Genomic DNA, 17,356 nt, shown 5'->3' with positions numbered 1-17,356 from the left:
TTGTCAGGAACCCAATTGATGTTATTCCCACCGACCTATGGAGCACATTGTCGTTATTGTTTTCGCATGTCTTCACTACTACCGCAATAAAACAGCAGTCAAACTCTACATGTGAGAAATGTTAGCTCAAAGCTAGTGTTTATATGAAGATAAACATCATCGAGAAACAGTGACAACAGTGCACGATTTAGGCGTAGTTTGTAACTGTCTCCCTAAAACAAGCCAGAAAAAAAATGACTCCAGTTTTGAGGATCATATGACTAGGAAAAGTAAAGACTCATGATCTCTTGTTATTGTCGTTATTTCTAAGATTTAAGTTTCACAATTCCAAATTGGTGTAATCCACATTGTTGTTTAATCCTTTTAAGTTTAACGGTTCAACGTTGTGTAACTAGCCGGTATTTGTGATCACTCCATGACGCTCGCATGTCTTCAAACATCTTCGAATGATTTTGAGGTGGATCATTCTTCAGACATGACCCGGGTGCGGACTCAATTTGTATTGTTTTCGGACATGCATTTGAACTCGCGCACAAACCACCAAACTTCATTTTATCCCAAGCTGCTTTGATTAAATCCGTAGCTTGTGAGCTTGAAAGGCTATATCATTGCCCTTTTTAGTTTAACCGTGGGAGTGCAGGTCTCTGATAAGAAGCTTTTAAACAGATCCTTCGGTGACTCGGCCCTTATTTTCCTTCGTCTGGATTATTTCACCAATATGAAAATCCAGGTAGCATGAGACAGATTAGGCAATGCTTAACATGCTAACGTTGTACCGGTGAGACACAGATCAATGGTCTTAATGTAGGTTAATCTTCGAAGGTGTATGCTCAAACAGAGCAGAACTACTTTTCAAAGAAAATGAGCACATAAACTGGGATGAAACGCACAAAATCTACATTTCAGGGATTAGGGTGGGGGGGGGGGGATTTTAAATGTTGTGTGATTATGGATTCAAACAGGTATTGTTATCCAGACAGGTGCTTGGGCCTGAGGGGGGAGATCCAAACTTGCAAATGTCAAGGACACTGAATCTGCTTATTTTAGCTTGTGATACCAAATAGTATTTAACGTGAAAGGGTTGCATAACTCCAGAATTCACACATAGAGCCTGTAAAGGAATTTTTGCGTTTTCCACCATTAGCCTCGGGTGAAAGTGGAGAACATGCTTAGGTGAACAATTGTCCAAAGATTCGGGGTGATATAAGAGCTTTGCAGCAATCTACGCTCAAAGTGAATGCAAATACTCAATTTCGCCTAAATTAACAATTATGTTTTATGTATTATGTATTATCTTTGCACCGGCTATTCTGATACACAGTCAGAGGTGGGTCCAGTAGCCAAAATTTGCACTCAAGCACTGTTTTTGAATTATATAACTCTTGGGTCATAGTATTAAGTGAAAAATCTGGTGACCAACTTCTATATCAACCCTCAATAGTTGTGCCGCGCAGTCGGAGGGGCTGGGGGTGCTATTAAAATATTTTCAAGATGATGATGATTAAAATTTTTTCGATTAATTTATTTCTACAGGGGTTGTCCCACACTTGTCATATATATATAAAATAAAGAAGTGTTAGTTTTTATAATTTTGTTTGTCTTTCTCCCCCCCCCCAAAAAAAAAGTACTGATCGGAATACCGTTAAAGCAGTATCACTAAAAGTAGTATTATCGTTAAAATGTCAATTACACCCATCCCTACTCTCTACATTAGGAACAAAGTGCTCACATGGGTCTGAGTGTGTCAGATGAACTGAAATTAGCATTAATGTGCTGTGGTTGACCTGCTGGTTTTATTTAACAGAGCATTACATTTTGCAAACGCAGACCAAGACAGCCTCTTGTATGTTTCTCAAGTGCCAAGTGGAATTCTTGTCAGCTGAAATTCTGACATTTTAAGATGACGCAAATGGCTGTGCATAACATGGCTGTTCTTTTTCATAATCCAACCACTCACTTTCTCTTCCACTCATCAAAAGTCGGGTTGCGAGTGAGCTACGGCCTCTCTGTAACCTAAGTGTGTCTCTGTACATAAGTCACTTTGAAAATGTTGCTTCTGTGTGGAGTTGTGTGGTGGCTGTGTGCAGTCACGTGACTGTCTCGTTCCAGTTGATTAGTCAAATGGTGTAAAACATCACTCGGAGTTCCTTTGGATTGTTGAAACAGAGTCATGTGAAACAAGTCTTTCTGACAAACCTAAATATATCATGCAAGCAATAATAAATGCCCGCAGATAAAAATACGAGTCGCAAGCAGACTGTGTCTTAATATAATGGAATAAAAGTAGAGTTTGTTCTGAACAAAAACACTCACATAAAAGTAAAAAGTATGCTGCATTCAAACTTCTCTGACAAGTACAATTTTTCCAAAAACTTAAATTGTGGAAACGCACTGGAGTAGATGTAGCTTGTTAATATCCAACTCTTTAAATATTGTAAATAAAAACATAACATCTGAACTAAATTCTATTAGTGCTGCGCAGCGCAATAAATGAAGTGAAAACTCCAACTGTACATGCATCCATTCTTTCTCGAGCCTGCAAATTACTCTTTGGTATTATAGTGTTGGTACAGTAGTTATTTGTACCGAGCATCTCATGCCATCCAATGCAAGAGCTGTATCAATAATACTACCGGTACCTTATTCTTTTAAGAGTCTGGATGCTTCCCCATTTTTTGTTCTAAGCTTTCAGTTCTACCATTCTTGGCCAGTTGTTCTATGGTCTTTCCTTTTTCCTTCAGGAATCCAATGGAGTGCTGTTCTGGAGATGTGGTTTTCTTCAACCCTGAGCAGGTGTCCTATTCACCTCCGCCTTCTCGGAAAATGTCTCTACATTGAATCTTGTCTGCATCTGTTGAGAAGTTCCAAAAATATTGTCATGATTCTCCTGAAGCACCTTGTGTGAAACACAATAGTTTCTGTTCACTTTCAATCATTCGCTCACAATCAGAACGTACACAGCTTTGGTAGAGTCTTAAATACATTTTTTTGTAAACTATACCTTTGCAAAGATATTTTGATTCATATGTGTGCAATGTGTGCTCTTGTGGTTTTACCTTGCAATAATAGAGAATTGAAATTGGATCATAGTAAGAGCCGTTTCTAAATGTTGAAGTCATTTCATGTCGTTAAATAGGCTAACCAAAATATTAGAAGTATTTATCCATCTGATCCAATACGGTTACACTCCACTGTATAACTAGCATAATAATAAGCATTGTTAAACTAATACATCTCTGACCATGTCATAAAAAATGAACATTGGAAGAAAGGATTATCTTTTTTGCGGCATGAATCTCTTGTATTGGATCTCATTAAATTGTTCACTTTACCTAATTTTGTGAGCAGTTTACTCTTTCACATATGGGGGTCACAAAATGATGCAGTGCAAAATTCTATTTTGTGCCTGTGAAACTTGGGTTAATAGAAAACGTAATATGTGGTCTGTGGCCTCTTCTTTAATTGGAATTATAATTACCATCTTAGGGCAAATATTTAAACATAATTAAACACTTTTCTGACCGTGAAAAGTAAGCATTGTCATCATAAGGAAACATGTATCCAGTCAACAGAGGTGAAAAGTACATATGCACATACTTGCGTAAAAAAAACTTATAAAAATATAATTACTGATTCAAATACTTTACTTTCGTAAAATTCCAGACTCTGAAATGTACTTAAAAAAGTCATAGTCAATTATATAAAACTGGTACTTGTTCTCATAACTTGTCACATAGGTAAAAAAAGAAACACATCTCTGTACAGATTAGTTTCCCCATTTTATGAACTCAAATGTTGCTTGTACTAAAATGCTTCCCCATTTTTTGTTCTAAGCTTTCAGTTCTACCATTCTTGGCCAGTTGTTCTATGGTCTTTCCTTTTTCCTTCAGGAATCCAATGGAGTGCTGTTCTGGAGATGTGGTTTTCTTCAACCCTGAGCAGGTGTCCTATTCACCTCCGCCTTCTCGGAAAATGTCTCTACATTGAATCTTGTCTGCATCTGTTGAGAAGTTCCAAAAATATTGTCATGATTCTCCTGAAGCACCTTGTGTGAAACACAATAGTTTCTGTTCACTTTCAATCATTCGCTCACAATCAGAACGTACACAGCTTTGGTAGAGTCTTAAATACATTTTTTTGTAAACTATACCTTTGCAAAGATATTTTGATTCATATGTGTGCAATGTGTGCTCTTGTGGTTTTACCTTGCAATAATAGAGAATTGAAATTGGATCATAGTAAGAGCCGTTTCTAAATGTTGAAGTCATTTCATGTCGTTAAATAGGCTAACCAAAATATTAGAAGTATTTATCCATCTGATCCAATACGGTTACACTCCACTGTATAACTAGCATAATAATAAGCATTGTTAAACTAATACATCTCTGACCATGTCATAAAAAATGAACATTGGAAGAAAGGATTATCTTTTTTGCGGCATGAATCTCTTGTATTGGATCTCATTAAATTGTTCACTTTACCTAATTTTGTGAGCAGTTTACTCTTTCACATATGGGGGTCACAAAATGATGCAGTGCAAAATTCTATTTTGTGCCTGTGAAACTTGGGTTAATAGAAAACGTAATATGTGGTCTGTGGCCTCTTCTTTAATTGGAATTATAATTACCATCTTAGGGCAAATATTTAAACATAATTAAACACTTTTCTGACCGTGAAAAGTAAGCATTGTCATCATAAGGAAACATGTATCCAGTCAACAGAGGTGAAAAGTACATATGCACATACTTGCGTAAAAAAAACTTATAAAAATATAATTACTGATTCAAATACTTTACTTTCGTAAAATTCCAGACTCTGAAATGTACTTAAAAAAGTCATAGTCAATTATATAAAACTGGTACTTGTTCTCATAACTTGTCACATAGGTAAAAAAAGAAACACATCTCTGTACAGATTAGTTTCCCCATTTTATGAACTCAAATGTTGCTTGTACTAAAATAATAATAATAATAATGATAATAATAATAATAATCATAAAAAAAGACAATAAAATAAAAAAAGAGGAAAAAAATCATTTATACGCCCCAAGAGCTGGTGGTGGTTCAATCATTATCAAAACAAAAAGTTCCCAACAACATTATTGGCCCTATTTTCATGTCTTGCTCAAAGCAAAGTCTAACTCTGAGCATGGGTGGAGTTTTCTTTCTTTTGGCATTTTCCTCGATTTTGCACAGGTAAAATTGGGCGTAACTGGGCGTTTGCGCCCCTTGTGGGACGGAACATTCCTGGCCAATCATAGTGGCTGTCCTCATTTCCATTAAAATCAGGCCGCTTGAAGTGGATACTGTACTTGACATTGCTGAAACAGAAATAGACCCAATGGGTTGGGTAAATGACAATGTCTTTTGAAATGTTCATTTATGTGGGTAAACTGCAAGATCTCCCCTTGTGGATGATATAGTGGATGCGACGTGTGCCATTGGAGACCGCCTTGCACCTACGACTGGGTGTGACGCCCCCTCCCCAACAATACTTGTGCCATAAGTTGATAATGCTTACAATTCGTTTAATGAATTGATTTCTACAATGATTCAGAGAAATCGTCCCATGCTGTGGTCATATTTATAAATTAAAAATTCAATGACATCTCCCACACACATCCACAGAGTGCCCAATCTTATCAGCGCTTTGAGTAATTCTTCCAAAATGGTGCCACACCACCTGCGCCACCATTTCAATCTTTAAGTAGTCTACAATTTAGTCTAGTTTTTCTCATCAAATTGGGAATGCGTCTGGGGAGTGTAAGTAAAAACGCCCTCTGTCTGCCGCAACACCAAGTGATGCGCAGTACGGTCTACCAAATTGACAGCCACACAAAAATTGACTTGCCTAGCACAAAAATGGAGGTGCATCTGTTTTCATGCCAAGCGCAGTCTACTTTCAAATTGTCAGATAAGTTGAGGCCGCGGCAGCTCGATGTGCTTGAACGCCCAGTTAGGCGCAGCACCATCCCAAACACTCCAAAGCTGTCCATCCATCCATCAATCGAAATCCCAACTGTGGTTGACTTTACTTTCAATTTAAATCTTTTTACATCATTCACTTAGGTTAAAAAGTAATAAGGTGACCTGACAAAGTAAGGACGAGTCAGAGAACAGTTAGTATTTGGTTTCAGATGTCTGAAGTACACCTATAAAAGTTTTCAGAAAAAAAAAAAACTCAAGTAAAGTATAGATACAGTACTAGAAAAAATCTACTCAAGTACAGTGACAAATTATTTGTCAACTCCCCCCCCCCTCCTCCCCAAAAAAAATTATGTATGGTTAATGGTTGGTATGTCAGGGAGGACAGACAGCCTAATATGCAAAACAAATCATGTGATTGACTTGCTGTGGCAACACTGATGGGGCAAGCCGAAAGTTATACCAACACCTTAATCGTGCTGTCTGTTTTATTGTTTGTTTGTTTGTTTTACATTTATTTTATTTGCGATACTATAATTATTATTTTTAAACACTAGAAGCTGCTAAATATAGATACTGACCTACTTGAAAAATCTTTTTGAGTAGATTAACGAAGTATTTGTTATTCTACTTTGTTACACTCCATCTCTATCGTCAGTTTAAAAATAACTATCATAAACAAATTAAAAATATTTTGCAGTCCAAGGAAAAAGGAGTCAATTAACGAATAAAGACAGGTCAACTCACAATCATTTTAATCGCGTTCAGATTGAGTGTTCTGATCCTCCGTTTTTAAGATTGATATTCAATCACACACTTTCCCGCATGCGTTTAATTCGCTGCTTATAAATACTCATCGAGTCAAAACCTTTTCATTCCATTATTGACAGCTCCAAAATTGCATAAGTAAAATCCCGCCTACTTTTGCTGCAAAGGTTTGCAGAGAGCGTCCAATTTCGACTCTTCGCCTTATCAAATGTGACACGCATAATAGCCCATTATGTATTCAAAGAGACGCATGAGAGCGGGGATGGATGAGGCGCCGTGGACGCGCCGCCGCACATTTTTACGCACGGCGCACGTCTGTTCCACTTCCACGTCAGCGTCCAGATGAGGGAGACACACGGCTCGTAGGGCACAAGTATCCCGAGTCCATTTGGAACATTTCATTGCCTCCTGTTCTCCGACGGAAATACAAGGAGAGCGAAGAATGCGATAGCACTGCGCCCTCATGGTGAAGACTTTATGATTATTTTATTTTATTTTTATTTTAGGGGAAATCTCTCCGTCTCCCCTCTCCCTCTCTCTCTCTATCTCTCTCTCTCTCTCTCTCTCTCTCTCTCTCTGACTTCCGCCTTTTCTTTAGCGATAAAGCGCCCGGTGCTCATCATCCGCCCATCCATCCTTTCAGCTGACACCACCTGTCCAAGTCAGGTAAGACTCGCCATCAAGTTGCTAGTTTCTAAAAAGTGTGTGACTTTACGTCCTTATTAAGGAATCGTGACTTTAAAGTATGTACAAATCTTAGTGGGGGATTCTACAGCTGTTTAGTCTTGGATGCCCACAATAATTAATATGCGACCAGTTTTTTTTTCAACTACAGTCATGCTATGCTGCCTATCATTTTGTAAAGTTGAACTCTTTACATGCTTTAAAGAAGTAAGTTATGGGAGTACAGAAAAACATTCAGACACAAATAATATACATATATGTGTGTGTGTGTGTGTGTGTGTGTGTGTGTGTGTGTGTGTGTGTGTGTGTGTGTGTGTGAGAGAGAGATAGATAGAATTTTTTAAGGGACATGCCTTACAATCTTTCTGTCTCCACCCTTGTCACCTGTATGGGGTGGCACAGCCTCGTATTCAAAGACCCCCCCCCACCTCCCCAGCCTCTTGTCTTCCTTCCTCCTGTTTCCAAATGCTCTCTCCTTTGAAGCGATGATGCCCCATCTGTCATATATGAGCAAAGGGAGACCACGCTCTGCTCCTCTCAATTACTGAATTCTCCTCATGCCAGCTCCAGTGGGACAGGAGGAGGAGCAGGTGGGTGGAAGTCGGTGCGATCAATCAACATGAAATATTCAGCTTTGAATATGCACATCATTTACTCTACTACCGTTGCCTGTGTTAGAATAGTTGTGGCCACCCCCAAAATAAGGCTTTCCACATGTGACATAATTTATTGTGCTGAAAGTGGAGCTACAAGTGTTACAAGCCCGCTCCCTTTTCTTTTAAATGATCTTTAAATCGAAAAACTGTGTGCGGTTTGAAAGTGATGAGGAAATTAGGCAAATGGGTGGAGAGGGAGGGCATGAAAGCGTATCATCACAGCCTCTTTCTCATTATGGCGCAGTAAACTCACATAAGCGTACATGACAAAAGCCGGGCTTGGCAACTTTCTCCCCCCTGACAGTCACACTTGTTTGAACACAGGGCACATGATTTGAATAGCAGTAATCCATGCTGAAATCAACAGGCCAGATGAACTTTTTGGCACCTCACTGAGTCGGATTTTTGCTCGCCAAACAAATGCCTAAGCTGTTTAGACTCTTGGCTTAAAATCACAAAGTTATTTGTCTTTCCCGCACTGTGGCAACATTGCAGAGAGCATCTTAACCTTTTTTAGCCACTCTAACTCTTCAGGAAACTTAATCTCCCAAATGGCTGCTTTGTGATAATAATAATATCTTTAGGATTTTGCCTCGTGAAATTCGCCCGAGTACTATGGCCCTAAGTATTTGATCTATGAGGCAATACAGTGAAAAGCATAGCCCCATGATATGAGAACACAACAGTGAATAATTAATAACCTTGCTCCCAATTCCAGGAAAACAATAGCATATTGTAGGAACGCTGCACTAATTTAACTTGAGAAGAGAGGGGGGCAAAAAATGTTAAAGAACTTTGGCAAAATGTGGAATGCGTTGTTATTAGGCTGACTTCTCTTTCAGTCCTTTCCACCGCTGCAATCTTTTCACCGAGTGTTAAACACAGAGGTTTAAGTGTTGCGTGCTGTCGGCTGCAACGTGTTTATATTTGAAACTAATCTGAAGCTATTAGATACCCCCTTTCTCACCTGCTGGCACTATGTGAGGTGGAAGTGCACATGCAGGAAGCTATTTTCCACAGGCCTCCTCTCCTGGCTGTCAGCTCCCATTAAGGCGGAAGGTGTCATATCTGTAACACAGCTGAGTGCAGATGGCAGAGTGGAGGGGATGGCTCACCGATTTAAACAATGATTAATGAACAGAGATGGAAAACAAATTACATCGGACTATTGGAGGCAGGGAATTGTTTTTATGAAAATGTTAATTGTTTCTGCCAGGCAGATACCCGGAGTGGGGGAAGGGTGAAGCGAGGGCAAAGCAGCCCTGCAACCAAGGGGCTACTGATAGGGCGTCTACAACCCCCCTGGCTCAGTCTATTGGCGCTTCTGGCATGCAATGTTTAATACCCTACCCTGGCTTGAAGACCACTAATGTGCTGTAACTTTCAAGGTTTGGCTTTTTACGACAAACCCCATGAAGAATTGTCGCCCACCACCGCACCAATTAACGTTACCTCTAATAATAAGTGGTTGTAAGTGATGGGAGAAGCCGCTTGTGTTCTAGTTGTAATTATTGCAGGCGGGTGCAGCTGCACTACTTAGGGAGATGATGATAATTATTTTACTTTTTCTTTTTTTTTTATTTCCACTGCGGGTTGATTTTTTAAGAGCATCATACACTCATCAGAGTAATCAGGAGAGAGTGATTAGTGAAAATCCACGAGGCTAACAGCTGCCACATTAAACACTTGCCTCTGTTGCCAACACACAGAGCCGCTGCACATAGGACACAGGCCGACAAGGCACTTCACCTTCAGCACTATGCGTGTTTGTTAGAAAGTCAAGGCTGCAAACACACAATTAGAATAAACAGAGATTCTCATGAAAAGGCAAGTTGTTGTGCGCCAAGGTCGAGCTGCGCCGGTGCTCCTATTGACAATTTGGAGTATGGGGAGTCAAAGTTTGATATGCCACTGGAGGTGGGATATCGAGATAGTCGCTATGTGGTGACCTTGCTCTCCAAAGTTTCATGTTTACCAAAAGAAGCCCATTTTGAAGCCGCAGATGTTAGTGCGGCGGTTCACACGGCCGAATGGGCAATTCTGGCGTGACTGGCAATCAATAGAGTGTGCGGTCTTGTGTCTTTCCCCCCCTCGCGGTTAGTCGGGATAGGCTCCGGCTTTCCCGTAACCGTGAGCAGCAAACACTCCATAGGAAACGGATGGATGGATGGAGTGTTGTCCGGCGTGCGTCGCTTGCCACCTTGTAAGGACTGCTCAACTCAGGGGCTAATTCTCTTAGCCCAGATGTTGCCTGAGCACAGTCCTGAGATCCCACTGGGTTGATGAGCTCAATCAGTGGAATGATGAAAAGATGATTTTGTCCCTGTAATTACAGTGTGTAAACTACTTAGCTAGGATTGCAAAGGAAGTCATTTTCTAATTACGTCGGTACCCCGTTGCCTAATGGTGGATGTTCTGTTGTTTTTGAAAGAGAGAGGGAGTGGGTCGAGGAGGAAGAATATGCATGTGTGAACGTGTGTGTGTGTGCGTGTGTGCGCGTGTGCATGAGTTGCTGCAGCAAAAAAAAAAAAAGACCATCACGAAAGCAAGATGGCTGCCAAATGAGGGCTCATTGAATTATCAGCCCAGTTAATGTGCCTTGGATTATATTCTTTGTTTGTCATTTTTTTCCTGTAGATGCCATAGCTTAATGAGATACTGTAAGTGGCATTACCCGACTCCTGCTGTGGTTTTGTGATGACTTGTTTAATGTCTTTTGTTTTTGTGCCTCCGAGTGCTTTGGCGAGTGAAAGTCGACACATCTCCAGTTTCCCCCGTTTTCGCCATCTCGGTGCCACTTTGCGAAGAAGGAGTGTCGTTCACATCATGCAAATGCAGTCAAAGGCACTCACTGAGTTAAATGAAATGGCAATGGGAGTTGACTGGGGCAATCCTGCCTTGGGACAGGAAGTTGCACAAACCATGTCAGTGTGTTGTCACCCACCCAAAAAGATCCATTCTTTGAGATCTGTGTGAGTTCTGTTGGCGTTGGCAGCAGGCCTGCGGGGGCCCAACCATCTGATGCAGGCCCGCAGCATGTGGATTGGCTTGCCTTGCGCAAGGCATCCCCTACGCACGCCGCACTGTTAACATAGCCCATCTTACGCCAAAAGCTTTGTTTGTGTCCAGGAAGAACAGGTGGCCTGTGCAAACACCAGCAACTGTTTACACATGAGTGATTTAAAATACATTCTATATACACATGCTCGAGTGTGTATGTGTGTGTGCATGTGTGTGAGTGTGTGACAGGGAGAGAGACTGAGAGAGAGAGAGAGAGAGAAAGAGTGAGAGACCACATGTGAAAGTGTGTGTCCTTGCTTGCACAAAGGCAGTATTTGATGAGGGAGTATTAAGGAGACAGTGTTTGTATTACTTTATTGTGAGCACTATTGCAGGCATCCCAGGAAGCTAATGAATGCAACGTTTATATATGACACACTGTAGCAAGGTTAGGACACGGCACGGGCCCTCCTCTTTCGAAACTTTGTCTTAGTCATTTAGAACAGTTGCCTCGTGCACGAATGACCACATTCATTAGCCTGAAGAAAATGTAACACTTTCCATCAAAAGTACAAACGCAGAAAGTCAAAGTTATAAGTAAGTCTTTCATCTTGAGCCTGCCTTGCACTCTTTGTAGCCCATCTAGTTCCCAACAGGTTTTCCACGCAAACTCAGTCTAATACACTCAATTACTTTGCATTAGCAACGCGGTTTGCTCAAGCGGCTCTTTGCTGCCGACAAGCTGACTCTCCAATAAGCGCGTGCCACAGACACTGATTTCCAGTCATATTTCTTAAGTTTTGATCGCAAAATCATCAATTCTCCACATACACAACAAATGTGTGCGCATTTCTTTATGAGTTCTTTAGCTATTACTCACAAGGAGCTAGTTTGTCAGTGCTGTGTGTGCTCTTTCTTTGCTTCTGCAGTAATGAATGGCGCTGGTTAGACTATTCTATCTCCGTCAGGCATTTGGGGGGGCCTACAGAGAAGCTCCTATAGGCTTTCATTAATCTGGTTGTCAGAAAGTGTATGGGTGCTATCTTTTGTCCGGGTCAGGGTGGGCAGCTGCGTTACCACTGCCCCCAGCACTTTGACAGGACACTCCACAGGATAGTTGGCTGGCTGATTGGTTATGTGTGGGTTGAAACGATACACAGGGGGCATGATATATGGCAGCCTGTGCATGAATCTTCTCAGTAATTCCTGATGAAACAGTTGTTACATGGGGACATGGAAGTCAGAAAATGTCAGCTTTTTTAATTTTTCAGTTTGAAGGCGGCAGTCTCTTGCATCAACACGTAAGACACCTGTATCGCAAATGATACAATAAGAACATCCATTAGTAGTCCCAAGAGGGGACTTTTCTTTTCATTCTTGATTGTACTACAAACATACAGCATATAGAAAACATGCAGTAAGGAGAGAGTCAGGGTATAAAAAAAAAGTACCTTTAAGCACCTTTAAAACAATGAGGATGGAGGAATTGGCAAAACCTAACTCCTTATATTGGACAGTTCTTTTGTTTCCAGTTTTTTAAGGAATGACTTAACAAAGCCGTAATAATAATAATAATAATAATAATAATAATAATAATAATAATAATAATAATAATAATAATAAAAATAATAATCATCATCATCATCATAATATGATTTCACTTTTGGCTTAGTATTTTCAAATGAATAATCACTGTTGTAAATGCATGTTTTAAAATGTACTGTATAACTATGTTCAGTATCTGACAAATAAAAGTGCAGGTTTACACTGAAAGCTTGCCACCTCAGTTCTTCTTCTTTGATTTTCTTCAAATAAATTGTCTGAGGGATTGTACGGGCATTATAGCCTTGCTAAAACAAAAAAATGTAATGGTGGTGTAATGCTTTGCCCTGTACAGTATTGTGTCTTCCATATTTTAATCAATATTTAATCCAAAACAATTCAACGTTCACTCTCTGTAAGTGTAGTGGCAATATGTCCTACAAACACTGAGCAGCCACAACACTGAGAGCACAGTACAATGATATCAAATACAAGAGCTACATCGTAGATTCTACTTTCACGAATTGAATAATGGAGTGGCATTGTCAGAGAAGTACAGTATATATTTAACAGTATATTATTGTGTTGGTAGGTGTTTGCATCAGTGGAGGACTGAGATGCATGATACCTGTGTCACTTTGAATTGAGAAAGTGAAAAATAGTAGGAACGTCTGTCAATATGGTGCAGCGTACAACCCCGATAAACACTTACTTATAACAGTCGACAAGTATATTAATACTTATTAATAAATATACCACACAAACACTTGGAACGTCTTCAAACATTGCTATACCCTTATAAATACAGTAAACAGCTGACAAATAAGCACAAAGATACACAATGTACAGTCCCTGTATGAAAACTTTAGCAATTCTAATGACGATGATGATGATGCTGAGGAATTACTGTAGTGGCACATTATGGCGTAAAACAATGACAATTTGATTGCACAGTCAAGTGCGGGAGTAACATCAATAGTGGCGGGTGCCAACGCTTTGTGGGGCGGCCTGTGCATTAAGGCCGTTTTGAGGCTGTGCCTAGTCCTACTTTGGAAAACTATTTTGCGTTAAAGCAGCAGACATCTACCCACTCCCACTGACCGTCAATCACAAATCAAACCCCGCTGCTAATTTGTGAGCGGATGAGCAGGTCGAGTGGGTGAGTGTGTGTGCAGGCGAATCGTCAAACTACCTTCTGCCTTTTGCCACCCAAGTTGGTTGAGTGGGCAACTACTTTGATTAGTTTTTGGGTGTGTTTATGGCCAACACAGGAACTGGTTTATTTCAATTAAAGAAACACTCCAGTGCAGTAAATATCATACGTACTGTATGGAGAGTATGTTGCCATGAAAATAATGTTTTTGTTTGTTTGTTTTGTTTTGTTTTGTTTTGTTTTTGCCACACTACTGAAAAATGCAAATAGGTGAGCTTTCAAAAAAATGTGAATGCAAGGGTCTACTGTTTATAGTCATTGATAAAATAAATAAATAAATCGTTTTTGCCACACTACTGAAAAATGCAAATAGGTGAGGTTTCAAAAAAAAATGCGAATGCAAGAGTCTACTGTTTATAGTCATTGATCAAATAAATAAATAAATAAATCAATAAAAAAATAAATAACGTCCAATGGTGGCTAAAAACCTTTCTGCAGTACTGCATTCTCTCCATCTGAATCAATATTCATTCCATAATTAACTCGGTTTCAGTTCCTGCAGTTATAATGACAAAGTGTCCTCTATACAGTATGCGTGTCCTCAGCAAATCCAGTTCATAGAAACATGATTGCATTGCCAGATTTTGTGTCATCAAATCACAAAGGGAATTGATTGACTTGAGCAGGATTTTCCCTGGCTTTCCATTTATCTTAAAAATAATTGCTTTTATTCATAAAGCTTTAATTTCTATGCATCATTTACAGTCTGCAGTTTACAGAAGCTGTTTGTGGTGCGTGTTGTGTTCCGCTCCACCAACCAAGCAAATTATTAATGCCTTGCATCTGCTGTTAAAAAAGAAATATGCACTTGTGATCCATAAATTTTATTGACGTGCTTCAGCGCTGTCACCTCACGATGGATTTACAATACTGTCCATCCATGCTAGCTGACAATATATAGCAGCAACTAAGTTAAAAGATTACATTTCCACTTGCTTGCTGATGAAAAAGCTTACAAATTCTTTTGGCTGACAGCAGTAAAAATAAATGTGGCAATTTTTGATACGGTTACAAAGAAAGTAATCCGGAATGCGCAGCTCCCATAGCTTGTTTAAATTTGCGATACATTTCTCCTCCATTATTGCCTGCATGTAATCGCACCTGCTCCTTGTTCGTCAATGCCTGAGAGGTGCTGCTGTGAAATGATCTTTAATAGCGTTCAAGCACTCTGTGAATCTGATCCAAAAAAAGACCCTAATGCACTCTGACAGATAGAAAACACCTGATGACTCCGCCACTGCTCCTAAACACAGATTCCTACAGTTACACATGCATGCACACACACGCAGGTGAAGATTTTATACTGCAATGCTTAGTTGGTCAGAATACATATTGATCTCAGCTCAGAGCAGTCATCTGAATTGTTTTGTGGACAGCATCTTCACGGTCGCGACATACCACACAGGCAGCATGTTTTATATTTTGATTGGGAAAGGGAATTTTTTTTGGTCTTATCAAATATTTTCTGAGAGTGAATGTGTGGGGTTGCACTCTTTTCATAGGACATGACCGTCATTTGAAAAAGCATCTATGAATTGCCTCTTAAAGGAATCATAAATGCACTCCTGCTGTGCCTTCCTGACAAAAAGCCAGCCAGAACTTGAATTTGATCGATACAATTGATTTGGGCGCAGTCTTCAAATTGGATATACTTTCGCACATTGCATATCCAAGGCTGCTGTCTTATAATGACGATGTTTTTTTTCTGATGGTGTAAACACATTTTTTGTAACTATGAGCTATTTTTGCAAAATTATTCACACAAATAGGAAAACCTTTGACCCAAATGGTAAAACATCATGATTTTCTTGCAAAAGCAACCCCCCCACATACAGAGAAAAAAAAACCCTCAGCCAACGTCGTGTCATCCCTTTGGGTCATTCCATGGTTCATTACATGGTCCACTATTGTTGCTGTGATGTCATTAGTCATTCTTTCTATTTCTGACTGTCCTTCCTCCTTCACCTTCTTGTCCTCCTCTTCTCCCTTTTCTTTCTTCGCCTCAATGTCTTCTTCCTCGGCCTTCTCTAAGTCTCAATCTTAACACCCTTCCTGCTCCCTCCACTGGACTCCACACTCACAGCTTACCTGTTGCTTATTTATTGTGCTCAGGATGATTGTAAACAGAACTAATTATCTCAAACAGTTTTCTCCTGTGACAGTGTGACCAGACACTTGGCAGAATAGTGTAAATAAGAGCCATATATGCGTATACATTTGCAACGAATGGGTTGATCATTTGGAAATTGAGTATAAAATGGTGAGTTGTGAGTTACAAAATTTCAAGCGAGAGTGTTTGTGCTTTTTTTTTTCTTCTTTTTTTTTTTGCAAACTTGTGCTTCAGGAATTCCTTTTAGAGTTCAAGCATTCATTAAAAAACTGTCATAGAGGCCACTGCAATATAATACAAAGTAGTTGAAATGACTGTAATCTTGAGCGCACATATACACCGGTGCGGTTGACTTAAAAAAGAACATAAGGCTAAATAATATGAAGCACATTCATTTTTGCTCCTGTCAGATATTATTAGATGAGCTTCGCATGGTTACATCGATTGCTGATCAATAGTTGAGTGGAGTCATGCTGCTCAGTTCGTGTTGCTGCTCTTTAACTGTGTGGTTTTGTGTACATCATTTTCATGAGTGACTGAGGTTGCAGCCCAGGATGATGTAAGCCTGTGTTAATTCAGTGCGGACAGTGAAGGCTTTGTTCTGTGCCCTTTGGTGCAGCACAGGCCTCGCTTATGTGACCCCTACCATTGTTGCAGCATGTGAATTTGAGGCATTGTTTTGCTGCTACAGTTGAATCAAAGAATGGTGCTGGGGAGGATAAAAAAAAATGCTTTCAATTTGAATACTTTCCCCCTTCAACTGAGCTTGCATTTTTTGCATCATTAAGTTGTTTATTTTTTCTCAGTACTCCTGTGCCTTAACTCTTTTACTTTAATCTTTCTTTTTTAATAATTTGTTTTTTTTTTTTGGGGTGGGGGTTATTCGAGAAATGCAAAAGAGAGGCTAAGTAAGAAGAGGTTACACTTTGATGTTTTTGTGCCGCCTTGGTATTTATTGTGTGTCAGTACATTAGATCGAGACAAAGATTTCCATCTTACCCTTTCACAGGGGTGGTATGTTTGTTGAGTAAGGTGTTGTGGTCGGACTTAATCAGCAGTTTCACAGTCTCCAATGTTAATGTAAAACCACAGGTATACTAAACACAGGATGAGAGGAGTTATAACCTACTTTGCTTCATTTGTTGACCTATTTGAAGTGCCTCACTGGTATTATACAGCAGCCATTTGAATGACTACTAATGAGTAGAAAGTCATCCTTCTGACGTCAAACATAGTAGCTAAAAGATTCCACAGTGGTCCGTATAGTCTTTGTTTAAAAAGGAATTTTTAAATGTATTTTTTTGCTTGTGAATGCTTTCTTTGTTTTGAATGCACTTAATGTTCTCTTTGTTCTCTCTTTAGGTCTGAGCTGCAACAAGCCGAGATTTCATCTGATCAGCATGAATCCACATCCTGTTTTAAACTGAATAAGTACAAGCAAGCCAGCACACAGTTCACT

At 39.7% G+C, this 17,356-nt stretch overlaps 1 protein-coding gene across 1 annotated transcript in view; it reads left to right on the top strand.

Moving 5' to 3' along the window:
• The first annotated feature begins 7,933 nt into the window (after positions 1–7,933).
• Positions 7,934–17,356, top strand: part of LOC109530325 (zinc finger protein 536-like) — a 34,588-nt gene continuing 25,165 nt past the window's right edge. Inside the window, exon 1 of the mRNA XM_019893939.1 lies at positions 7,934–7,966. Within this exon, the coding sequence (XP_019749498.1) occupies positions 7,934–7,966 (33 nt within the window). The remainder of the gene's footprint in view (positions 7,967–17,356) is intronic.

Source organism: Hippocampus comes, unplaced genomic scaffold (genome assembly GCF_001891065.2).
Source record: "Hippocampus comes isolate QL1 unplaced genomic scaffold, H_comes_QL1_v1.1 scaffold104, whole genome shotgun sequence".
In the NCBI taxonomy this organism is placed as follows: Eukaryota; Metazoa; Chordata; class Actinopteri; order Syngnathiformes; family Syngnathidae; genus Hippocampus; species Hippocampus comes.
This window is presented reverse-complemented; position numbering and strand designations above follow the sequence as displayed.